The sequence below is a fragment of the Drosophila santomea genome, chromosome 3L (assembly GCF_016746245.2).
Source record: "Drosophila santomea strain STO CAGO 1482 chromosome 3L, Prin_Dsan_1.1, whole genome shotgun sequence".
Lineage (NCBI taxonomy): Eukaryota > Metazoa > Arthropoda > Insecta > Diptera > Drosophilidae > Drosophila > Drosophila santomea.
Window position 1 is genome coordinate 20,604,957 of NC_053018.2, and position 23,404 is coordinate 20,628,360.

General features: G+C 43.2%; 5 protein-coding genes across 11 annotated transcripts in view; 2 read left to right on the plus strand and 3 right to left on the minus strand.

The window, feature by feature from the left end:
• Nucleotides 1–5: 5 nt before the first annotated feature.
• LOC120449618 lies at nucleotides 6–2,612 on the minus strand. 2 transcript variants are annotated; one of them, XM_039632201.1, is made up of 3 exons: nucleotides 2,474–2,612; nucleotides 1,415–2,023; nucleotides 6–1,320 (listed from the first exon to the last, which is right to left on the minus strand). In XM_039632201.1, the coding sequence occupies exons 2-3, from the start codon at nucleotides 1,962–1,964 to the stop codon at nucleotides 95–97; spliced, it is 1,776 nt and encodes a 591-aa protein (XP_039488135.1). In that variant the 5' UTR covers nucleotides 1,965–2,023; nucleotides 2,474–2,612; the 3' UTR covers nucleotides 6–94. The 2 variants fall into 2 exon arrangements, with proteins under 2 accessions (XP_039488135.1, XP_039488136.1); XM_039632202.2 differs by lacking the exon at nucleotides 2,474–2,612 and having other exon boundaries at nucleotides 1,415–2,066.
• LOC120449622 (extensin) lies at nucleotides 2,248–3,841 on the plus strand. Its single transcript, XM_039632205.2, has 2 exons — nucleotides 2,248–2,591; nucleotides 2,854–3,841. Exons 1-2 carry the CDS (start codon nucleotides 2,359–2,361, stop codon nucleotides 3,839–3,841), a joined length of 1,221 nt encoding a protein of 406 aa, XP_039488139.1. The 5' UTR covers nucleotides 2,248–2,358.
• Nucleotides 3,770–10,512, minus strand: LOC120449617 (transcription factor SPT20 homolog). Of its 4 annotated transcripts, XM_044006104.1 has the most exons (6): nucleotides 9,998–10,512; nucleotides 6,735–6,978; nucleotides 6,460–6,669; nucleotides 5,668–6,400; nucleotides 4,100–5,613; nucleotides 3,770–3,884 (listed from the first exon to the last, which is right to left on the minus strand). In XM_044006104.1, the coding sequence occupies exons 2-5, from the start codon at nucleotides 6,815–6,817 to the stop codon at nucleotides 4,249–4,251; spliced, it is 2,391 nt and encodes a 796-aa protein (XP_043862039.1). In that variant the 5' UTR covers nucleotides 6,818–6,978; nucleotides 9,998–10,512; the 3' UTR covers nucleotides 3,770–3,884; nucleotides 4,100–4,248. The 4 variants fall into 4 exon arrangements, with proteins under 4 accessions (XP_043862039.1, XP_039488131.1, XP_039488130.1 ...); XM_039632197.1 differs by having other exon boundaries at nucleotides 4,100–6,400; XM_039632196.1 differs by having other exon boundaries at nucleotides 3,771–3,884; nucleotides 4,053–6,400.
• LOC120449631 (uncharacterized protein C16orf52 homolog A) lies at nucleotides 8,689–9,855 on the plus strand. The gene is made up of 2 exons (XM_039632219.2): nucleotides 8,689–8,882; nucleotides 8,947–9,855. The coding sequence occupies exons 1-2, from the start codon at nucleotides 8,777–8,779 to the stop codon at nucleotides 9,345–9,347; spliced, it is 507 nt and encodes a 168-aa protein (XP_039488153.1). The 5' UTR covers nucleotides 8,689–8,776; the 3' UTR covers nucleotides 9,348–9,855.
• A 213-nt stretch (nucleotides 10,513–10,725) lies between the features above and the next one.
• LOC120449615 (adenylate cyclase type 2) overlaps nucleotides 10,726–23,404 on the minus strand; it is a 37,385-nt gene continuing 24,706 nt past the window's right edge. Inside the window, exons 6-21 of one of the 3 annotated variants that reach the window (XM_039632192.1) lie at nucleotides 22,584–22,778; nucleotides 22,000–22,227; nucleotides 21,632–21,759; nucleotides 19,364–19,522; nucleotides 16,771–17,528; nucleotides 16,371–16,469; nucleotides 15,443–15,561; nucleotides 14,830–15,056; nucleotides 14,554–14,761; nucleotides 13,790–14,103; nucleotides 13,543–13,705; nucleotides 13,267–13,479; nucleotides 13,031–13,135; nucleotides 12,894–12,908; nucleotides 12,189–12,431; nucleotides 10,726–11,804 (exon numbers count right to left, since the gene is read on the minus strand). In XM_039632192.1, the coding sequence (XP_039488126.1) occupies nucleotides 11,673–11,804; nucleotides 12,189–12,431; nucleotides 12,894–12,908; nucleotides 13,031–13,135; nucleotides 13,267–13,479; nucleotides 13,543–13,705; nucleotides 13,790–14,103; nucleotides 14,554–14,761; nucleotides 14,830–15,056; nucleotides 15,443–15,561; nucleotides 16,371–16,469; nucleotides 16,771–17,528; nucleotides 19,364–19,522; nucleotides 21,632–21,759; nucleotides 22,000–22,227; nucleotides 22,584–22,778 (3,306 nt within the window). In that variant the 3' untranslated portion in view covers nucleotides 10,726–11,672. Of the gene's footprint in view, nucleotides 11,805–12,188; nucleotides 12,432–12,893; nucleotides 12,909–13,030; nucleotides 13,136–13,266; nucleotides 13,480–13,542; nucleotides 13,706–13,789; nucleotides 14,104–14,553; nucleotides 14,762–14,825; nucleotides 15,057–15,442; nucleotides 15,562–16,370; nucleotides 16,470–16,770; nucleotides 17,529–19,363; nucleotides 19,523–21,631; nucleotides 21,760–21,999; nucleotides 22,228–22,583; nucleotides 22,779–23,404 lie in introns of those variants that run through there. The other 2 variants (XM_039632193.1, XM_039632194.1) reach the window with 2 other exon arrangements.

Here is a 23,404-nt window from a genome sequence, read left to right on the forward strand (position 1 = left end):
AGATATTGAAAATTCGAAATATTGTGCGTTGTTTTACCATATCTACCGGAGAAAGTGTGTAATTCATTACATTTGAATAGCTTGGTTATGTAGTTCAGCTTGTGTCTATTCTAGGCTTCACACTTTTGGCTGGCCAGGCTATCACGGAGGTATAGCGACTGATTCGCCTGGTCAAGAGGCGTGGCATGAGGGCGTTGCTGGTGGGTCTCAGGATCAAGCAAGTCCTGCCAAACCGAGCGACATACAGGGAGCTTGGACTGGGATTAGTCCTCACAGATGCTGTACCGCCAACGGATCTGGGCAAAGGCGAAATCTTGCTGGTGACTTCACTGTCTTGGCCGTCTTGGGTATCCTGTGGTTGCTCCTGAGCCTGGTGCTTCTTGCTGAATATATGCTTTATTGCGGCCTGATTGTGAGATCCTTCGCTGCACCTCTGAGCCTTCTCCTTGGATGGGTAGTTGCGTCGCTGGTTTGGCTTCAAGGGGCAGCAGGCACTCTGTACCTGTTGCTGCTGCTGCGACTGAAACATCTGTTGGTTGTTGAAGAATCCTAGGCAGTGGCAACAAGGATGGGCGTGCACCCTGCATTGGGAGCACTGGTTGCACAAGGATTGGCAGGAGCAACAGGGATAAAATCCCCCCGAAATCGGAATATTTGGCTGCTGTTGCTGCAGCGGACAAGTGGTTCCGAAAACTGGGTGCATCAGGTGCTGACTGATCTGACCACCGAATCCCATAGAAGGATGCGATTCCACATTCGACAAAGGACAGCAGGATGTGCCACCATTGTAGCAGCCCTTAGCAAAACTCTCCGGCCTCAGCATGCAGCAGTTGCTTCCGTTGGCTGGACTTTGATACTGGTTGCCCATCTGCATTTGACAGACTTGAGTTGTCCTTGACGGACAGCAACTGCTGCACGTGCAGCAGGAGCAGCTGGACATGCTGCTCGGCGTGGCACACAGGAACTGCTGGCCGGGGTACATCGCAAGACCACTCGATGCTGCCCCAGTCTGGTCCATGGGCAGAAAACTGATGGTCACATATGGAGGGTTGTTGGTCGGTTGAACTCGCAAGTTGGAGGGCTGATGCAGTGCCAAATGTTGTTGCACATGCTGATGTTGCTGCTGCGGCAGATGCTGCTGCTGCAGGACATGCTGATGCATGTTCTGGTGTTGCAGGTAGGACATGTGGTGTTGTTGCTGCTCATTCAGTGGCGGATGTCCCTGCGGTTGCGCTTGCTCTCGACGTAAATTGGACAGTTTTTGGCGGACCTGGGCTGCAGTTTGCAGGGATGATTTCCGAGCGGGTGGTACAGTATTACCTGGGAATATAAAGAAGGAGGAACATAAATACAAAGCCAATTTATATGGGCAAGAATTTTAAGAAATTCAATAACATAATATTAATAATATTACCTTTCTGGGTGCTATTCTTTGTGGTTGGATACTGCGGAAAAGCTTTATCAGTCTGAGATCCTGAATTAGAAACTGAGGTCTGCTGAGCCTGACACTCTACAGATAGGTCTTCTTTCGACTGCTCCATGTCCTGCTTAATCCTGTTCCTAGCCAAAGCATCCTCGAGAACCACGAAAGAAGGCCTATTTGCCAGATCTTTGTTGCAGATCCTCACGAAAGGCGGCAAAGTTTCGGTTTTCTGTATCTCCTCTATGGACTTTGCATTCTTGCTCTTCTCCAGGCTTTCAGCTGAATCATCATCGACGACATTTGAATCCCCTTTAAGCAGAGCTATGCACTGTTTCTTGGCTGCCGAAGAGTCGTTCGTCAGTGGGGAGTTACCACTGTGCGTTTCGCTTTGGGGACTCTTGCTTTCATGGTTAAGTGAGCTAATCTCAATGAGACCATCACTTCCCACGCTTATCATAAAACAGCATTTGGCTACCGTTTCATTTCTGTCATTTGGTTTGGATGTTTGCCCCGATGATTCATTCTCGCCTTGGGCCTCCATTTCTCTGAATTTTGATGTGTTTTCCGGGTGATGTGGAGCTTATGTTTCCTAACGCATATCTAAAAGTATTTCAGGCGATAAATGTACTGTCAACTTTGAAATAACTTTAAGCCGAACTGATCATTCATACTGGGATTCCTTTAATGTGCATGGAATAACCAAAAGTTATATATAACATGTAAAATAATAGTTAAAGCATATGAAAATATGGTATGATCTAGATCAGATTATTTATTGTTTATATAAACCAAATCATATACACGAAAGGCAGGTTTGGTGCCAATCAGTATCTCTAAGCTTTATGTTGTCAAACACTTCTACACTTTCTGTGCCTTAACATGCACAAAATTGTAATTTCCGGGAGTTGGCCTCTTTGGGTGGTGAAGAGTTGAAGATGTTCTGCACGGAGAGCTGTGAGCACGGATGCAATGCAACCTCGTCGGGCAAGCTGATCGCCAATGGAAATGGAAATGCAAATGCAAATGGCCTACAGTCGCAGGGAAACTCACAGCATCAGTTCACTATGTCCTACGCTCCACTGTCGACCAACAATGGGTCCTCCAAGTCCGAAGTGGAGCCCCCGCGGCTAGGAATGTGCCTGGTCACCGAGTGTCCAGAGGGTTTGAGGTAGGCTAACATATACAATATAACAAATTTTATACAATTGTGGCCCAAATGATATCTTTACTGTAGTACCTGTCAGACCGTAAACTATTTTAAAATACTTTTAGGCACAAGAACAGTAAGGGTACTTTAAACAATATTCGATGTAGGGTAAACTCAATTTTTTTTACAAAGCTTGGAAGAAAGTTTAACGGAAGCTCTTTAACACCATTTATCAATGAAACTAAATGGGAAGTGATTGGTTCCTAACTCTTTCCCTTTCCAGCATTGACTGCAATGTGCCACTGCCCAATTCCTTTAATTTGGATGAGTACAAGAATCATATGATCTGCTCGAGCTGCACCCAGTTCAATGGAGGCGGTGGCCTGGATAGGTTTGGCCAGCCAGGAACGGCCAGTCCTAGTGCCAATCCATATCCAACTCCGCTTCCAAATCCCATCCAGCCCTCTGCTTGCAGCTTTCATGGCCAGTGCTGTCCCACCGGAGGACCATGCGCTGTATACGATTCGCAGCCAAAACCACCAAGATCCCATCGACAGGAACTACCGGTGGGTCAAGGAGCCCCTATGATGCCGCAGATCTTTTGCCTGGCACCACCCAGTTCTCATGGCTGCCCAAATCAGCCCGTGTATTTGTGCAGCTTGATTCCAGTTCCCCAATCCTGGAACCTTCTTCCACTGGTCCAGCCGCATCACTTGCCGCATCAGCAGCTGCTGATGAATCCCGCACAGGACTCGCAGCTGCCGATGCAGCAACTGGTGCAGTATGACCTGTCCTTCAACCGCCTGCTGGCCGAATTGCGGAAGGAACGGGAGAGGTCCTGTTGTGAGCTGCAGATGCCCCAGCCTCTGGCCTTCCAGCTATATGCGCCCACGGTTAGGTTCCAAGATCAGCCAGAAGCCTGTTCTGCGAAGAGAGAGCCTCCTTGTCCGCCGGCAGCTCCTTGCACCCGTTCACCACCACAACCACCATCTGCCTCGCCATCCCCACCAGTCACATCTGCCTCCTCCGCCGGGCTGCCCAGAGCTCGTTCGGCCAGTCCGAAGCGCAGTCGGTCCTGTCTCCGGAACAAGGATCTCTGGGACAGTGGGGGATCCATTCCAGGCCCTTCCACCTGCTCCGCGACCCCCCAACATGTGGCCGGCAACGTGTGCATGAAGTGCGGAAACTGCTGGCACTGCCCGCGCTGCAACTGCTCCAACTGCTGCTGGCATCCCGGCTTGGTGCGAAATCCTCCGAGAGATGGTCGGTAAGGAGGGATTGAATTAGAGAAGGGGACATGAAGCCACACCTACCCTGTAAAAGAAGGAAGTAATAAAATTCCAAGACTTTAAAAGCAGCTGGCCCTTAGTTCTTATTTCCAATTTTCGAATATTTGGGGGATTTCATTTTTGGATAATGCAAGTATGTTTAATAATCTGCTAACAATTTAATTTATTCTTTTAATATGAGAAGATTGGGTACCTTTAAGGGTTTTTTCATGTATTGGCTTATAATAATTTTATACCTACTTATAAGTACTTTATGATACATAAAAAAAAAATTTTGGGATACATATGTAGAAAGTGATTTTATACAGAGGTTGCTTGATTTACGTATTCTTATTTAGTAATTCTTATATCACATGTAACTTTACACCATTAAGTAAAATTAAAAGTAATTATCGATCAGCCTGCACGTTCATAAAATTAGCCACGTAATTGTTCATCACAGAGTTCATTCCGAAGTGGTCGTTTCTGGGCTCAGGGGGCTGGGCATGCGGGTTCCTGTGAATGGGCAAGATCTGTGCTGCGGGTGGCAAGGGACTTCTCACCTGGCGAGGATAAGGATCCGACCCCTGCTCGGAAATCCCTGTGCGACTACGCCTCACTTTTCGGGATGGGGGGCCTACTTCGGTGCAGGTCCTGCTGCTAGATTGGCAATCCGGAGGTGGCGGAAGGAGCAATCTTCTCTGCAACTCAATGGCTGTGGTACGCGACTCTGCCGCATGGTAGTTCTGCTGCTCATGGTAGGCTTGGATGCGCTGCTGATACACCACTGACTCCTGATAGGCAGTTGGGTATATGTATGATGGATCGCACAGGAAGGAGTGTTGCTGCATCATAAAGGCCTCCGGGTTCATATGGGGTTCCTGATGCACAAAGTGCTGTTGTTGCTGCTGCTGCTGCGGTTGTGGTTGCTGTTGCTGTTGAGTCAGCAAATGTTGCCGCTGCAAATGTTGCTGCTGCTGCTGCAGTTGCTGCTGGTGCTGGTGCTGCCAGGACCAGGCCAAAGCCTTCTCCTCCAGCTGGCGCTGCTGGTCAGCCATTCTCAGCTCCAGAGTTGTCAGATCGGATCTCAGTTGGCGCTGCAGTTGCTCCCTGTCCAGCTTCAGTTTCTCCTCCACTTTCTTGAATTGCTCCATTTTGAGCAAATACAGTCGCTTCTCCTCCGCATGCTTCCGCTCGCAGATCAGTCGCTCATCCAGGATCTTCTTCAAGGACTTGCCTAGGTGATGCAGTTGATCCTTCTCGCGGCTCTTGATCCGCTGGTACATGGCCCTCAACTGCTGCAAGTTATCCTCCGCTGCTTGCTGTTGTTGCTGCAAAATAGCTTCATGCTGCTGTTGAGTTGCTGGCAGTTTGAATGGATGTTGCAGGTATTGTGGATTTTGGATGTGCAGCTGCTGCTTGTGGAATACCTGATTTTGGTTCGAATAGTTCTCAGCGTTTTGCGGATGCCATTGGAGGGCTGCCTCGTGGGCTCCGGAAGCATCTACAAGCGGATGTGGTCTGAGATTTTGATTGACTCGATCGACGGCGTTATTGTTGCAAGTGATGGATTGGTATGCTTGCTCGTTGCAGACATTCGGTTGCACAATGTGATGAATTAACTGCTGACGTAGTGTTGTTTGCCCAAAATCTTCAGGGGATCCCGATCTTACGGGAGCCAGGTCTTGTACAGGCACTTCAGCAACTGCCGGACGCACTTCGTGGGTTAACTGGCTCTGCGTGGATGGGTAAAAGCCGTCGATTGCCTGTGGTTGCTGAGAAAACTGAGGCTCCTCATCTGATGGTGGTTCAACCTTTTCAGGACTTACTAGTTCCTGGATATGGTTCACTTGCTCCTCCACCTCTTCGTCCGCTTCCATGACCACTTCCTCCTCCACTTCCGTCTTGCACTCTGCGAGATGTAAACTACTCTCCTCACAGCAGCCCACTTGGATTTCCGGCTCTCTTTTCCATGGCTCCCTAATCTCTGCCTTCAAATTCCCATACTCCCGGTCCGGATTGTGCCAGGAAAAGTAGGGATAGTGCTGGCGCTTTGAGCTGCTAGTTCGTATAACACTTTCACGCTGGCTCTGGAGGATTTTTCGGTTAATCTTTTCCGAATCGGAATCCGCATCCGAATCAGAGTGAACTTCCTCCTTGACAAAGTCGTACAGCATAATGTTACTTTCTTCATCATCACATAGTTGGTCCTTTCCCCCAGTTTCAGCTTCCAAATCGGGCATGTTTAGGGGTACCTCCCTTGCATTTTGAAACACTACGAGTGGCTCATCAATGAATTCTTCGTCCTTAATGCTGGTAGTTTCGGGATCATTGCCGCATTCTTTGTATCTCGGGTGACATGCCTCCTTCATTTTCTTGGCCACGTATCGAGGGCGACCCGATCCAACCGGAAATTTCAGCATTCGCAGATGGTATTCCCGATTTTTGGCGTATCTACTTAGTGTCCTTGTGCGCTGCTGAAGTTCACTGCGCGCGAGTTCTTTGGGTATGAACAGTAGTTCGTTGGAGAATACACTCTCTCTGCGCTTTTTTGTTTCAGCTCTGGGATTGAAAGGTGCTATTAAAACGAGCATGTAAATACGAATTTTGGGGGGGCTTACATGGACAGCGAGTGTCTTTCCTCGAGGACAAGAGGTCTGGTGGTATCTTCCTTTGCTGGACTTCTAATATCTTCTTGATTGACCTTTAGTTGTTCTGCATTACCCGGACTATTAACTTCTTGGTTGGTACCTTCTGGATTATCTTTGCTTTCAGGGCTCAACTCAGTGTCCTCTTCATCAGCACGAGTATTCAGCAAATTTTCAAGATTTCTGTGTAAAAAACACATTAGTGGTACTACGGTGTTAAAACGATGCTTTATAGGTATTAACCTTACCCGTCGATAGCTGCCTGGCGCTTACTCATAGGTTGTGGTTCGGACTCAGACAGAAACTCGGATTCTGATTCGGACACGACCATGTCGTGCTAAGAACTGCCAGCAGGCAACTTTCCCTTTCCTTTAATATAATTGAAAATTGTATACAAAAGCTAGCTATCGTTGCCTGTTGTATAGGATGGCTGGTTTAGGCTTTCCAATTGCGCGGAGGTGGCTTTAATTGACATTCGACAAAACTTGTCCACTGTAAATAGAAAATTGAGGAGTAAAATTAGTAAACATGGGATGGTCTGTGAATTTTTGGGCTCCAAAATCGTGAGGCTTTACCAAATTTTACATATTTACAATACACCTAAAATATATCTATAGATGTTAATATATGTCAAAGTTGCGATAAAAAATTATATATTGTAAGAACATTATTGCGGAATTTTTTTATAACATTTTAATATTTTCAAGCTTACGAGTAAAATCACATAGTATATACATATATATATTTTTTTAAGTTATTGCGGTAAGATCGTTGATAAGAGGCCAATAACGACAAAATTTCTTTCTGTGCTCGCTTACTCTTTCACTTTTATACGAGTTTGTTTGGGAAGTGAATCGAATTTCCCAATATCACAGCCCAGCATAATTTAGATCCATTTGTAAACAGAAACCGAACTAATCAACAAACAAATCTTCATTAGTGGCTAACCCTTCTCCGCAGGACTTCGTGTTGGTATCGAGTTTCCTGCTTAGGGCACCTCGACGTCGCGCCGAAATCCAATCCAATCCAATGCCGGAGGATACCCGAGCCGCGCAAATGTTGCGTTGCACATCCGAAAAGTGAATGAATGCAAATGAAATTTGCTAATAATAATACGACAATTACATGGCCCGCAGGCGATAAAAAAGCCAGACCCACAAGCTCCCGAGAGGCAATTATGGGGCATACACCGCCGGCTTGCCCAATAGATTTCACTGGGCAGATACAGCCACGGGCCACCTATGCCACCAATCCACCTATCCACCTATCCACCTGAACTGAACCCACCCCGTTTGTAGTTCTGACCGGACGGACACATAACCTGGGTCAACCTGGACGAACTAAGTACACTAAGGACACGTCAGCGGCGGCCAGGTGAATGTGACGTGGCCACATTCAATTCCCTCACTTATAATTGGAATGTTAATTTTATTTTTCTACGCGAGGCAGCCAATTTCTATGCAAGTGCATGGCAGTTGGATAATTGTTTGGCTCATCAACTTTTGCAACGGCTTTAGATTACTTTTGTTTGGGATTTATTCTTCATAATCAATCTTGTTAACTGAGAAAGTGCTATTTTACCTGTTCGAAAGATGAGCAAATTTATGCTGTCAAAATTGGGTGATTTGCATAAAGACGTTTCCACACTTTTTTTAGCCACCATTTTAATTTGCTAACACTCGATAATGTTAGGGATCAAGGTGCACTAGTCGAACAATATGGAAAACTAAAGTAATTTTAATTAGCTCTTAAAATGTTTAGAAGTATAATAAATTGGTTATCCCGCGTGTTTATTTGAATTCACCAAACTGCATCGCTTATCAAAATATAATCCCCAATATATCACAACTTTATTCTGCTAATTAGCTAAGTTAATAGGATAAATTGGGTCATTAAATATGGTTTGAGTTATCGAAAACGTTAAAAAGTTTGCTATATCGCTGAGGAAATTTAAATGTACTGAATTTACTATAATAAATCAGGATTTGGAAATATTACTTTTGATGGGTTACTAAGCGTGCGATTTCACCGATCATTTGTAAGGTATCATCAAATTTGAGCATCAACATTTATCAGAACGTAAACAAAAGTTTTACAAATCTATTTCAAATGTGCGCGCCAGCAGTGAACTGGTTTTATTCCTAGTTCCAATAACTAGTTCTTTCGATAAATATACATAGCTAAATACACAGCTATCGCCGTTTGGTGTTTTTTAGTGTATTGACGGCAGCAGAAAAGCGAGACAAATCCAAACATAAATAAGCGAATAAAAACAAAACTCCGAATCAGGATGGACAAACTAACTACAATTAGTGCCACGCTTTTCATGGCAGCCGATGTGTTTGCGATTGTGAGTCTGGCGCTGCCGGATTGGATCATCACGGAGTCCGGAACGGGTAAGTATGGCCAACGCGGAAGCGCCAGTTGCTGGATTAAACGTACATCTTTGGATATTGGCAGGTGACATCCGATTGGGACTGATGTGGACCTGCATGACGCTATATAACCGACCCCAGGTGTGCTATACTCCCGAACTACAACCGGAATGGCTCATTGCACTGATCTGCATCTTTGTGGGCTGCATTTGCGTGACCACCACCGTGATCCTGCTGGCATCGTCCTCCTGCAACCGGAATGTGATTCCCTACGCCCGCTGGGTGGGATTCACGGCCATGGTGCTGTTCTGCATGGCGGCCGTCGTCTTCCCGCTGGGATTCCACGTAGAGGAGATCGGCGGACAGGCCTACCAGTTGCCCAACACATTCAAGATTGGCATTTCCTACATCATGTTCGTCCTGGCCCTGTGGATCACCGTCGTTTCCGAGCTCTTTGCCGGCAAGGTCTGCCTGCCGCACTTCTAGAGACGTGGGAATGGGATTGCTAGATTCCTGATTTCATTTGCAGTGTGCTCTGTGATTTGTTATACCTTTTGTTTTTCCTTTATTGTTTTAGCTCTCGGTTGGTAGGGTGAAATTAAAACTCTGTATCTTAGTTAACATATTTAATTCAGCTATAATAAGGTACATAGAAGCTCGAATCCGAACTTCACGAATCTCCCAAGCACTTATCCTAGTGAACATCTAACATTTTTTTACATTTAAACCTGATTTTATCCTAACAGAGAGGTAATCTTTAGTTAATAAATGTTAAGTAAACCAGGCTAGATCATATTTAAGAAATAGGATTAGCTTTAAGATCATTTAGTTAGTAAAATTTTGTTATTCGAATACACATTTTGTATTTAAACTGAAAAAACATGTATTTTTGTGTGCTCAAAAGCTTAAGACACATACGGTATTCCTGTCCTCAAGTCTGAATTTTAAATTCCACTGATATTCCCTTAGATTCTTCCAAAATAAACGGGCTATTCAGAAATTGTATAAGTGTGTGCAGACTTCATATTTTCAGTAATGTTGATCTCCTCTTCGGAAACGCTTTGACATAATGACAATAATTTCGCGACATGTCAATTGTTTCCATATTTAACTAGCTATATTTTACTAGAACTTACGTGGATTCGCGATTACTTCGACAAACTATTAGCCTTTTCGTTGGGACAAACAAATTGAGTATTGTTCACATTCAATATTGAAACATAAAAAAATATATGTATCTTCGCGAGGAACTGGGATCCCTTGGAACACCGCCACTTGGAAGGTCGCGACAGCAACTGAAACTAAAGACACACTGGAGAAGGGATCTCATCGGAGTCTCGCGGTCTGCGCATGCGTCGAGTGTATACATGTAGCCATGGCTACTCGAGATCCCGAGAATGCTGAGCCAGCTCCTTTCGATCCAGTTCTAACAAGGGCTGCGCAGAAGAGGCGCTGCGGCTGGAAACACTGCTGACCCAGCATTCAAGACCGTCTACGCTTTGCTTACAAGATTTTGTTTGTAAACTGAGCCGCCGAAGCACTTTACAAATTCCTCCACAGCAGACGACCATATAAACAAGCTCCTCTCCATTCAATTGCAAAATAAGAGCCGCTCAAGATCAAATTCAACACCATTATGTCATAAATAGTATTTCCCTTAAAAAATACTGCCAGCTGAGTTGTAATTTCAATTCCATGATATATGTGTATAAGAATATAAATGAAATAATGTAAAAATTTTTAGAGAAATGGAATCTTGTTATTTTTAATATTACTTACCGTTTTTGCTGTACGACAGGAAAAAATATATTTGTATAAAGAAAACACACATTTTTTGAATACATAATAATATTTTATTGATTTCCGTTATTTATCATTTAATCAATATCAATTAAATTGTCTGATAATATCAAATATTGTTCAATGAATCTATATTAAGAACTACTGCAGCGTGATGAGTGTGTATACGAGTTTTTCCATTTATTGTATACCAGCGTAGATATTTTAAAATCAGTTTCCAAATCTTGACAGTTTTTTGAAATCCAACGGGCCACAATTTGCGCATCAAAGCAGGTCAGTTTTCATCGGAGGTATTGTATTGTGAGATTTGTTGGGATGTGTAAGGTACACCAGGCGCGGCTGTTGAGCTCATAGATGTGTCTTATAAAGTAGTTCGCTTTGGTGGCCTTTTCTTATATAGTTATATACATAAATATATCAAAATACGCTGTAGTGAATAGTTTAATAGTAGTAAAAAACATCTGAGTAAAAAAATATATAGAGTTTTAATTGATTCTTTCTACGAAATTTAACTAGTGTCGTTTGATCAAATAGAATAGTTTAGGCATACTGATTTGTTTAGTGTTCAGTGTTCGAAGTGGAGAGAGAAACATATCTTCAGAGCCTCAGATAAAAATCAAACAGAGCGGATACTAGAGATAATAGATATGTTTTTGGGTTGGGGTGGGCGAATTTGCATTTCATTGTCTACATATCATAATTTAATTCGAATCGTATGTAAATATTCGCTGTTTAAGTGATGGCTTCGCATAAGATTAGCTAACAAATCGTACGAAACAGTCAATAACATTTTAACTCTACCAACTAACTAAAAACAAATTTTCGCTAACAAATACTCAACAGTGCGTTTGATGAGCAACGTATTTTAAATGCTTGCACTCCATTACAACTAAATGAAAAGCTCAAAGAATAAATAAGAAGATGCTTCTAAGTGACTTTTGGCCTAGGCTACGTGTACATGATCATAAATATCCATTAATTAGTATCAACAGCAACTGGGTGAATCGTGATCTACAACTTCCCATCGAAAGGTGTCTTTACAAAGTAGGTGACTAGATTGCCCTTGCCCTTGACATAAGTCAGGCCTCGGCACTCGCACTCGTAACCGGCGGTCATCAAAATTTTGGCCGTGTTTTCCGTCGTCTGTGGAAGAAAAGAAAGTTGGTTTTACCTTTAAATGAATTCTTTCAAGAATTTTGTTAGTTTTAGGATTTATATATTTATATATTTATATACATATATACTTATTAGGAAATGTGATAGATCTTCAATAACAATAAACGTAAGAAATGCTAACTGGCACCCGAAAATGCGAGAATATTGTTTAATTGACGGCATGAAAGCATCTACGAATATTAAAGTTTGCAGTACAATAGTAAGCAGTTTAATAGTAAGTGTTTCTTTACTGCACTTCATAACAGGGATTTCAGTTATCTGTGGCCCAATTTTACTTGAAACTGTTGAGAAGCGGCAATATTTCAATAAATATAAAGGACTTTGATGTACGAGTCCAGGATCCCCACTCACCTGAAGACGTCCCATTACGCCACATGAGTCCATGCGTGAGGCCACGTTGACCGTATTGCTCCAGATGTCATATTGTGGTTTCTGGGCACCAATCACCCCGGCAATCACCGGACCGTGATTGAGTCCTATGCGGAGTCGGAATCGTTGGAAGGACTCGCGATTAATCGAGTCCAGTATGGACATTAAAGCAATCGCAAACTCAACCAAAATGACCACGTTGTGCTCCTCCGTGCGCTTCTCGTCCTTAATGGAAAAAAACAAAAAGGAGCAATGCGTTAGTCCCGATTCGATTTAGTCCTCATTGCTACCAGCATCCTAGAAACCCGCCTCCCTCCTGCTTCCGGATTCAGCTAATCCCAATCCCTGCCCCACATTCGACCCTCATTTGGCGACCCTTTTTTATTGGTCTCCTCTGGCCTTTGTTGAGCCAATGTGATTTGATTTCCTCTTTGTTTGGTAGTTGTAAAAATTTAATTAAAGCGCTTAGGAGCGATTAAAAGGCATTTGAACAGTAAATAACATTCGGTCGATTGGGATTTATTGGGGGAATAGGTTGGAATTTAAACTGAATTCCGGCGCGTTTTTTCTTCGGTAAAATTGGATACATTTAATTCGAAGCTGATGGGACCTGATAATGTAGGCATTTTATCATCGCTTGGAGATGAGAATGTCACAACTTTAAAGACGAGACCCTTTGAGACTTACCGCAAAGCTACGAGACTAGATTGGCAATCAAGTCAGGATGTTATTTACAGGATTAGTGAAAGCATTGAAAAGATATGAATTAGACGAGATAGACACAGATTATATCTGGAGGGAGTTCTAGGGAGGATTACACCTACCGTAGCGCCGTCTTCCTTTCCGGGTCTCAAACCCGAGGCACACATATATGTGCTTGCTATAGTCTTAATCTTTTCGATCCCACTGAACTTTGGTTTCAAGAGAAGCTGAGAATAGAAGTAGACAATAACAAGTGTGTTATAATAATTGATAATAATCGTGAAGTAAAAGGTTATACTCGATTCGTTGGAAAGTATGTAACATTAAGATGGAGATAAGATCAGTTAAAGTGGCTTACCTTATCGAAATCACAAATTATTTCGTTCAACAGACGCAGGCACTCCAAGCCCTGTTTGTTGACATCCGTCTCATCGTAGAACTCCTTGTAGTTGGGAATGGAAGCGAACATGACGGCCACGCAGGAGTAGCTCTCGTGGTAGAGCTCCGTGGATCGTTCCAGGTGCAGGAAATGGGTGGCCACGTGGGCCGGCAGGATGTTCTCAAGCAGAATCTAAAAAAAAGATTTCACTTTCAATAAGAATCAAATTGCTTCTAGGCTTTGTTTTATTTAGACCTTGTTGATGCCACGCATGGTTTCCACCTCCTCTTGCTCAACCTTCAATTTGGCCTTCCACAGGAAATCAGTGCGAGCCACATATTCACCCTGGCGATCCAGGGTGTGCAGCACCAAGATGATCACCAGAAGCAAAAGGAATCCCTTGATCTCAAGTGGCAACCTGAAAAAGCACAAAATATGTTAAGATGGTAAGTGTCTATATGCATTCACGGAGCATGTTTTTATTATGAGAATTTTTCCTTACCCATACTTAATGTTGGTCACGTTGTACATCTCAAAGAGGTCACTGTATCCAAGGACTGTGACCTGTGCGATCACAGCCACCAGCATGGCAATCAGCTTGAGGATAAATCCAGATCGCAGAAAGGCAGAAATCGCCGCCAAACTAATGGCACAGCAATATAGAAACACGGGGGCTATCGGTATGGCATGGTCGATTTCCCACATCTGCATATCCTCCAAGGTGGCATTTATGAACTCACTCGACGAATTGCTGCCCAAGATGGTGAGATTGGAGGACGGCTCCCTGTTTACCCTGTCAGGCACAGTGTAGTTTATCTAGAAAGTTTTTATGATGTGGTGGTGCTGAATTAATATATATTTTTGAAACCTGGTTTTTTATTAAAATATTTAAGCTGACCTATTTTGAATACAGACTGAACTTTTCAGTATCAAACTCAATATAATTTAGTCGCGTAACGCGAAGCATACAGTGCAAATGAAACGTATTTGGAATTTATTGTTGATACAAATTACAATCAAAATACTATCGTCGGGTTGTTAGCCTATCAGATACCCGTTACTTAGCTGGAGGGAGTGCGAATCAAAGTTAGACGGAAACTAAAAAGACAGACGGACGGACAATAGACAAGAATGATTAGGAATATAAAAACTTTATACGTTTCGAATACTTTTTACCGAAAATGTTACACCTTTCAACTCTACGAGTGATGAGTTTAAGCAAATCCCACTTGTAGTCAGATTAAAGAAGTTTTGGCCGGGACTTACCACACTAAACACCGCGCAGGACGAGATGAGGATGTTGACCACGACGAACATGGCCAGCCGCAAGTAGCGACTGCTGGCCACCACCTGACCGGGACCATTTCGCTCCGTGGCAGAGGAGTGCACATCCGGCACGGACATGTTGCTCAGGTAGAGGAAGAGGGCCAGCGAGACGAAGCTGGCCAGGAGGGATCCAAGCAGGGCCAGGTTCCTGCAGGTCGAGGAACAAAGAGCAGGGATGAGTCGACGGGGTCGTTAATGCGAGTTGATCTCACCTACAATTCGATTACAATCAGCTGGACGACGGCCAGCGAGAGGAAGAGGACGAAGGCGCATATCAGGTCGAACCGGAAGTGCGTATCCGGCTGGGCGCGGTACATGGCCTCCCGGGGCGTGTTGCGGTACCACATGGTGAACGGCTTCAGCTCGGTGGGCGGGCCAAAGAAATTAAAATTGAAACATTTACGCTCCGGCGGCAGTAAATTTGATTCAATCATGGCGATGCTCTGCGGACAAGAAAGGGGCCAAAGGCGAAAAGGACACACCATATAATATAGTTGGCTTACATTAAAATACAGTGAATATTGCCTATATAAAACATTTGGATAAGTTTAAATTTAACACAATCAATCAAGCTTATATTGAAATTTCAATATAATACATATCGAAAATGTAACACCATTTTTATTTAGTAACATTTAAATTATAATAAATATTAAAAGTCATTTAATATAAGCAAATATCCACTGTTTGCAGTTAAAAACCAAGCAATCTAGGAAACGAGTAAGCTATCGCCCCATCCAATTTGCCGATATTTCCTGGCCATTTGAATTTGATTTCCCTTACCCCTCCAATCCAGAGGCCATTTTATTAGATTTTGGCCCCAACTTACCGCCAGTCCGATGTTCTTCACCAGCTTGGATTCTGCAATATTGGCAAAAGGTCTATCTGCCCCCCAGCACTCCACATATTTGGTCATCTTCGAAGAGGGCCGATTGCGTGTGACATGGCCTGAAAGGGTCAACGTAAAATTAAAGTTTTGTGCAATGACCATGTTTAACCCAGCCCAGTTCCATGAGAATTTATCAAAATACGAAATTATAACTAAAATCCCTGAACTACTAGCGCAGTGCTTCGAACGATTTAAACAAAACATTGTGTAAAAATAAGTGACATTGTGATAGATTTTAGTGAGCTCACCAAATGTTCCGACAATTTTACGACAACATTTCGGTCCACCATGATCCCATTAATAATGAAAAATCTGCCCCAAATCGCTTGCATTATTACACCTCAAAAGCAGCAGAGTTTTTACAGTCCAGCTAGTTGTTTGGGAACTTGGTGGCTGGCTAGCCAGACAAGCTCATTAAAAGTCACCCATTCGCATTAAAAATGCCATCAAAGTGACTTTGCCACATGCCGCACTCGATGTCCTTGGCAAATTAAAACTCATAAACCAGCACAGGACCTCCTCGTGGTTCCTCATGGTTCCTCGTGGTTACCCACGTGCAGCTTCCCCAGCCGCCAATTCAAAAAGTATATAGCACCAAAAGGGAAAAAAATCAGCCCAGCTGGGCCGTCAAAGGAGCTTAATTGCCCTGCTCCACGGTCCACGGCCCACGGACCATTTTCCATGGCCATGGATAAAGTTTTCACAAAGGCCAATCCGCAAACAAATGCAGCCTGCGATAAATTTACGATGCAAAAGTTGCCCTGCCAGCGATAAAATTATGCATAACCTGAGCTCATTTGTGAAAGTGATTTTCAACTGTTGCGCTTTATATTGGCAGTGAACTGGGGGGCAGTGGGAGGCTACTTACCCGCATGACTGCGGAAACTTTCTCCGCTGTGGATGGACAGCTTTCGTCCTTCGATGAATGCTCCGGAGGAACGGCGTCTGTCGGCGAAGGACATCAGACCTGGTTGGGCGAAGCGGACACATAAATAAGAGCTATCGCCAGCAGGACTGAGGTGTTAATGCCCATTACAGGCTTTGATTGATGGCAGGTGGATGGATGAGTGTGAGCAAAATAACTACATTTGAAAATGAACGCTACCTTCAAGCAGCAAATGTAATAAATTAGGTATTAATATATTCACATCTCATTTCCCTATTACATTAAAATGATAAAGTTAAATGATAATATTACATTATTTTCATAAATAGCAATGGAAGACATTTTGTTCACCGAGTTTTTCAGTACCCTTTCGAATTCTCACCTTGAACAGACAACTTCCGGCGAGATCTCTCCGGCGCCTCGGCCACCGTGAGGCTGTTGGAGGCGGAGGAAGCTCCTCCGGCTGGGGCGGCTGCGGTGGGTGTGACACTTGCCGGATTCGAGGATTGCGCCTGGGCTCCGCTGTTGGAGATGCCGCTCTCTGAGCCACTCATACTGAGCAGATCATCGGCGGGCAGGGAAAGGGCAGCGGATTTGGCCGCCGACTCGGAGGCGGCGGAGTCACCACTGCCGCGATGGCCACCATTTGCTTTGGGCTCCTTACCGTTCTTGCCATCCTGATCCCTGAGCATCAGCGGCTCGGTGACTGCCGTGGCATCGTCCGCCTCGTCCTCCTCCTCGGACAGCTCCTTTATGGACATGGAGGCGGCTGAGGCGAGTGGGGCATGCAAAGCTGCCTCCTGGCTATTAGTCGAAGTGGGTGACATCTTCTCGTCAACGATTGCAGGAGGTGGAGCCACGGTTACAGGAAGTAGGCTATCGGCGACATCGGTGCTTTCATGGGAGTGATCCAAGTCCTTGACCTCCTTGGTCTCCTCGGTGGTGGGACTGGGATCGTTCTGTTCCATGCACTCCACCACCCGTGGAACGCTGTAGGTGTATGCGGGTTTCGGTGGCACTATGAGATACGATTCCACCTTGTGATCCGCCAGATATGCATCTCGATTGCCACCCTCTCCCTGCTCCACCTCGAACTTGTCGCCCAGGAAGTCCAAAGTTTGCTTCGTGATGTGGACGCGCCTGCAGGATAAGCGCACACATGAAAAATGTAGTTGAATGCTGATAGCCAAAACCCTCACACAAAAAATAAAGTGAATAAAAAATTATAAAATAATATTTATTTAAAGTTGTCCTATATTGATTTACATTTTCAATAAGAAAACCCTAAGGTATTGGATCCTTTTAAATATTTTGCAATATAAAAAGCATTCATTTTATGTCAAGAAGTGTAACTCAGTTGCAAACTCCCTATTCCTTCTTCACTCTGCTATACATGTTGATGTAATGTAAAAGGGTATACTATATTCGTTGAAAAGTACCGGGTGAATAAGATTTACATTTTTTTTTTCCATTTTATTATAGCTTTTCCCACATCTATATATAGGCAAGCAAGAGTTAAAATTTCTCGTTCGCACTTCCACCACCTTAGCAACGAGTATCTGATAGTCGGGAAACTCTGTGTTTTATTTCATATCTATGCAATATTGTATTTCCAGTGTACACCCACAAACAGTACTAGGCAAAATAATTTAGCCTGGCACTGCCTACGTCCGTTTATCCTGCGATGCTAGGCAAATTTGTTTATATTTTTGCTGAGGAAGAGCAATTCGTGCATGAAGAGGGAATTGAGGCGTCTGAGAGTTTTCCGGCTCATTGACTGTGGCATTTCAATTCAATTCCAAATAATTGAAGTCTGCGTGTGTGACCGCAGGTAAGATAAAAGAAAACATTTCAACATGTTCAGCTAGCATTCACCCAAAAGGACTTGAGTTCGGCTTAGGCACGCGAAATGAATAGACCAAAAGAAACTTGCTTGTTTGTTTGTAAAAGTATGAAAGTCAAACTGGGGAAAGCGGGGAAAGAGCTTTAGACTTTGGTATTTGCAAAGCAAACGTACGGAATCTCTTGGTAAAAGAATTAAGCAGAGCTGAAACATATTTTAAATTTAATTATAAGCAAATGGTTAAAATGTTCATGGCTGGTAAATTGGATTTAAATGGGAGGTGAAACTTGTGTGTTAAAAATATTATAACGCGATGTCATACTTTTCTCTTTCACGAAAATTATAAAAACCAATTATCACCGCATTAATGCGAAAATGTTCTGAAACGCAAGCGGCTTGCCTCATTTGGACTGAACATAAAACTCATTTGAAATTCTTCAACTTCATCTGCGGTGCAAAAAAACCAATTTAATTAAAACACACCTCGGCGTGCGTAAAATTGGGCATATGTAGGTATTCTTTAATTGAAAATTCCTTTTTTTCTTTTCTGAATTGCAGCCGTTTAACCTTTGCAGTCAAATATTGTGCAGTCTTGAACCGAAACCCGTTTAATTGGGAGGCTAATTTAAATTGCCATTACGAGTGCTTGACTCGCTTTGCGATGCCACCGCCATTAGAGGCGCCTCCTGCCCACTTTTATACCCCACTCCTACGACCCGCTGGCTCCTCGTTTTGTTTATTTATTTTCGTTCGCCTCGCTCATCAGCTTTGTCATTCGAACAAGCACCTTGGCGGAAAAGAAGAAGCGCTCGCATTCACTGTTCAAAAAGTCAAACACCTTGCTTAAGTTCTAAACTACAACTATATCTTGATTGAGGAGCTAAAGTATCTGACTCCTTCTCATCTGCAGGTTTTTATTTAAATTTCATGATTAAGGAGTACTATAAGTGTACCGAGTTTCAATATGTATACACTTTTCTAGCTTGGCTTTTAAGAACTTTTAGTTTATTAATATATAAGCATTAATTATATGTAATACCAATTTTTAGATTAAATAGAAAAAGGCTAAGAGATTATATCATTACTTTTATATATCGAGAATATTTTCTCCAGTGTATACACACACACTTACCCGGCGACACCGCCGCTCTCCATGTGGTTGGCCAAAGTAACGTCGTCGCTCCAAACATCAAATTGCCACTTGCGTAGGCCAAGGACGCCGCAGAGAACGTTGCCAGTGTGGATGCCAATTCGCATGTCGACATTTATGCCGGTCGCCTCACGCACGTGTCTGCCGGAATAAGCGAGTAGGAATGAAATAAGCGAAGGGCAAACAAACAATGCAAGGAGCACAAAGGATATAAGGATATGCGCACACAACTACAGGCTAGTGGCTGCCGTCGTATTAACAATTTTATGGCCCATAAAACACAAGCGGACCACGGCGACTCTCGACTCCACTCCAGCCTGATGGACGGGTATGAGAACTACTTAGTGGTACACTAGGAAATATATTTGCCCCACAAACTAAACCAAAAATCTTGTGTACCCGCCACAGGTAAAAGAAACATTTTCGACAAATATTCATGGGCAGAATCACTGGTCGATCGGACTATGTCCATCTGTCCGTATGCTTGTCCGTATGAACGTAAAGATCTGGGCAACTACAATTCTATAAACAAGCTGGATCGACATCTACTCTACCCACGACAACGCAAAAGTTTAAAAATGTTTTTTCCTATTTTTTTTCTTTCTAGAGATATTTTAATTGAAATTTGAAATATGCTTTTAGTGTATTCCCAGTACCAAAGGTGATTTCTAGCAGGAAGCCTAGTCCGCCTGAGTGCCGGCCGAAGTTCTTGACTTATTAACTTTAACCAGCCTTTGCTTCGGCCTGTCGTCGGGGTCAAATGAGCCGCATCGAAATCCAAATCACTTGGGAGTCCTGCAGGGTTTTATTTGCTTGTGCCCTTCCTGGCTATTTGGTGAGCAGGATATGGATATGGCCGCAAAACACGACAAACAAGGAAACTGATTTCTGATCCGGACTTGGGTACTGACAAATTCAGAGTGGCAAAGTTTGGTAAAACAAAAAGTTTCACAATTTTTGATTGAGCTGCATAATTTGTGTAAATATTTTTTGAGCTAAAAGAGATAAACAGAAATGACTTTGCGTCCAAATTCGTAGCATACATGTTAGGGCAAGTCGCCAGCGATATTAAAGTTTCATATTGTTCTCGCTCGGCGACCAAAGCAAGATGCAATTCATAATTTAATGAATGTTGCCTTTTCGGCTCAAAAACTTTTGGCATTTTCCCTGGCGGCTTGTTAAGCACCCCGAAAGTCAACAGCTTTTTGACCAAGTTTGCGGGAGGAACAATGCCAACTGAAGAGCAAAGATTAAAAGGCCACGGATCCGGATGCGAAAAGCAATGGAATAAAGGGAGGCCAGCGGAGAAAAATAAACAATAGAAATAAGCACAGAGACCAATAAAAATGGTATGGCAAACGGCCGGCAAAAGACAAAATGAGGGATTCCTTTTCGTCCTGAGGCCACTTGTGCATAAATTCTCGCGTGTAATAAAATGGCCTTTGTGTCGATATTGTTTATTGTATTTCATGATGTTTCTCTTTGGAATTTGCTTCTGTGTTCTTTTTTGAGATCATTCGTGTGCCTTTATAGCATAATACATTTTTAATGGTCATCTATAAAACGAGGGCTGGAAAATCTGTGTATCTGGCGGCAATTAAAGCGCGAATATTTGCCACAGATGCAATTAACAGATGCAATGCGTTGTCACGTTTACAAATGGAATTCAATTTAATAAAAATATATTATTTATTATCTTATTTATTTCGTTTGTATCCCATTAAAATGTAAATAATTCACAACATTAATTGAGAACATCTGATTACGTTCCAACTATTTGGCAATCTGTTACCTATTTATTTAATTTAAGTAAAAATCCAGAACATAAATTGAAGAGTAAACCACCTTTTTTCTTACATCACCTAATTTTTAAAATAATATGCTAATAGTAAGAGAGAACTTATATTACTTTCAATTTATTATATCTCAAATTAATTTAAGCTGTAATCACTCGTTCCTAAGTCGGCTTCACCAAACCCAAACAAAGTGCAAACTAAGCAAACAAAGGACGCTTCCTGGCCCAGTTAACAAAGATTTAGCTAGCCGCAAAGCCAACAATCACGGTGTCAAATGGCCTTGGCCAAGGCAGCTCCGACTGAAACTCAAAGGTTGGCCAGGAGCGAAAGACAAACAAGTCGAACACCCGATGACGGGTCCAATGCAAATGTTTGCATTACCAACAGGCGCTGCCAAGCCGGCTGAAAACGATGCAAAAGGTCCAAAAGCGATGCCCACGCGAAACCCACTCACCTGATGGCATCGATCATCTGCAGGCCCATGTTGACACAGTTGGTTGCATGTTGGGGCCGGGAAATGGGCAGGCCGGACACACAGTAATAACAGTCCCCCAGGATCTTGATACGTAGGCATTGGTTCTCCTGCGGGAATGGAGCATTTAATTACTATTTGGAGTGGTTACACATGTTGCACTGTTCATTCATTTAGAAGGTTTTCCATGTCGATGTAATAAAGTTAAAAATATGTGTAAACAGTTTTTAAGTAATTGAATAATCCAGAAAATCTATTCTGAATGCTTATCTTATTTAGCATAACCTTGACAAAGATCTTTTTTCAGCTTATTTTCAGGACCTACGATTCTAGTGCACCATTTAGCTTACCTGAGCGATTTGATCGAATCGTCCAAAAAGATCGTTCAGGGTCTTCACCAAATCGCTGGCCGTCAGGGAACTTGAAAGGGGCGTGAAGTTGACAATATCCGCGAAAAGAATGGTGACATTGGTGTGTCGCTGGACGTGAAGCTCATGGAACCGGGTGGCCGAGGTGGACGCCTGTCCTCCGGCTCTCTGACAGGCATCCGCCATTTTCAACATTATGCTGCGCTTCACCTGCGAAGAAGGAACAATCAACAGCATTACTACTGCTTTGATATTACGTATACGCCCCAATCGCAAATAATAAAACGCACTTAAGCTCTGCTAAAATTGAATATTCTTTAAAACATTGATGGTGACTCTTAAATTTTGCAAAACAAATATTTGTATCAGTTGTATTTTAGGAAGAATAGAAACATATTAAAATGTTCATTAACGCAGAAAATGTAAAAAGAATACAGATTATATCTCTTAAATATCACTTGCTAACTTTTTGATATTATAGTTTGTTTACGCATTGATTCATATTTGTGAATTTAAATAGTTAGCGGGATTCTCCCCTAATGTCTACCTCATCCCAGTGTACCCACCTCAGCGGCGATGTAGGCGGGAATGACGCTGAGGAGCAGTTGCTCCTGCTGCTCCCGCTCGCACTCGAGCTTCACGCGCTGCTCGATTCCCGTCCTGGTTCCGTCCACGGTCCGGTTGTGGGCTGCATCCGACATGATGCGGTAGTAGAGACCGGAAACGGAGGCACTGGCCAGCATAACAATCTCCCCGAAGAGCTGAGGGCGACGGGAAGATATACAAACGAGAGCGGGTAAGCACGTTCCATAAATAATGAATGTCTAACCCGAGATGGCAATTATCCTTGTGTCCCTGTATCGCGGCAAAACGCGATGCAACCTAATTAACAATCACGGAGCAGGGGATTCCGGATCGACAGAAAACAGGGAATCAGTCTGCAACCCGCTGGGGAAGTCAGGGAGTAAGGGGAATCGAAACGAGCTGGGGAACAAATTATTTCTCACCCAGCAATGAAATTAAATAGTTGTGGCAAAGGGGAAAAGTGAAAAAATTCCATTAAGCAGAGAAATTCTGTTTCGCATTGGATTAATAGGAGTTCTGTTGATATTTTATTTAATCTCTTATTTTTATAAATGCAAACAAGGTAAATTCCTCAGTGGCGTGCACCTTCAATCTACCTTTGGCTATTTATATTTGTAAAACAACTAACAAGAAAGTACGAGTATAGAAAGGTGAAAAAAAAAAATGTAATTCCATACAAAACTGCACTTGGACATTCTACTTTAAAAGTCCCTTCTGCTTTAAAAGTTTCCATAAGCAACTTCAAGTATTATAAAATATTACCGATTCAAGCTAAATGAATTGTCCAAGCGGACTCGCGGAA

What these genes read in the sequence shown, in the direction of transcription:
- LOC120449618 (XM_039632201.1), bottom strand. Translation starts at nt 1,964, where the DNA reads ATGGAGGCCCAAGGCGAGAATGAATCATCGGGGCAAACATCCAAACCA. An exon ending in AAAGAATAGCACCCAGAAAG is followed by an intron (nt 1,321 to 1,414) that starts GTAATATTATTA and finishes TTATATTCCCAG; the next exon opens with GTAATACTGTACCACCCGCT.
- LOC120449622 (XM_039632205.2), top strand. Translation starts at nt 2,359, where the DNA reads ATGTTCTGCACGGAGAGCTGTGAGCACGGATGCAATGCAACCTCGTCG. An exon ending in GAGTGTCCAGAGGGTTTGAG is followed by an intron (nt 2,592 to 2,853) that starts GTAGGCTAACAT and finishes TTCCCTTTCCAG; the next exon opens with CATTGACTGCAATGTGCCAC.
- LOC120449617 (XM_039632197.1), bottom strand. Translation starts at nt 6,817, where the DNA reads ATGGTCGTGTCCGAATCAGAATCCGAGTTTCTGTCTGAGTCCGAACCA. An exon ending in CGCCAGGCAGCTATCGACGG is followed by an intron (nt 6,670 to 6,734) that starts GTAAGGTTAATA and finishes TTTTTTACACAG; the next exon opens with AAATCTTGAAAATTTGCTGA. An exon ending in GAAAGACACTCGCTGTCCAT is followed by an intron (nt 6,401 to 6,459) that starts GTAAGCCCCCCC and finishes TTTCAATCCCAG; the next exon opens with AGCTGAAACAAAAAAGCGCA.
- LOC120449631 (XM_039632219.2), top strand. Translation starts at nt 8,777, where the DNA reads ATGGACAAACTAACTACAATTAGTGCCACGCTTTTCATGGCAGCCGAT. An exon ending in CATCACGGAGTCCGGAACGG is followed by an intron (nt 8,883 to 8,946) that starts GTAAGTATGGCC and finishes GGATATTGGCAG; the next exon opens with GTGACATCCGATTGGGACTG.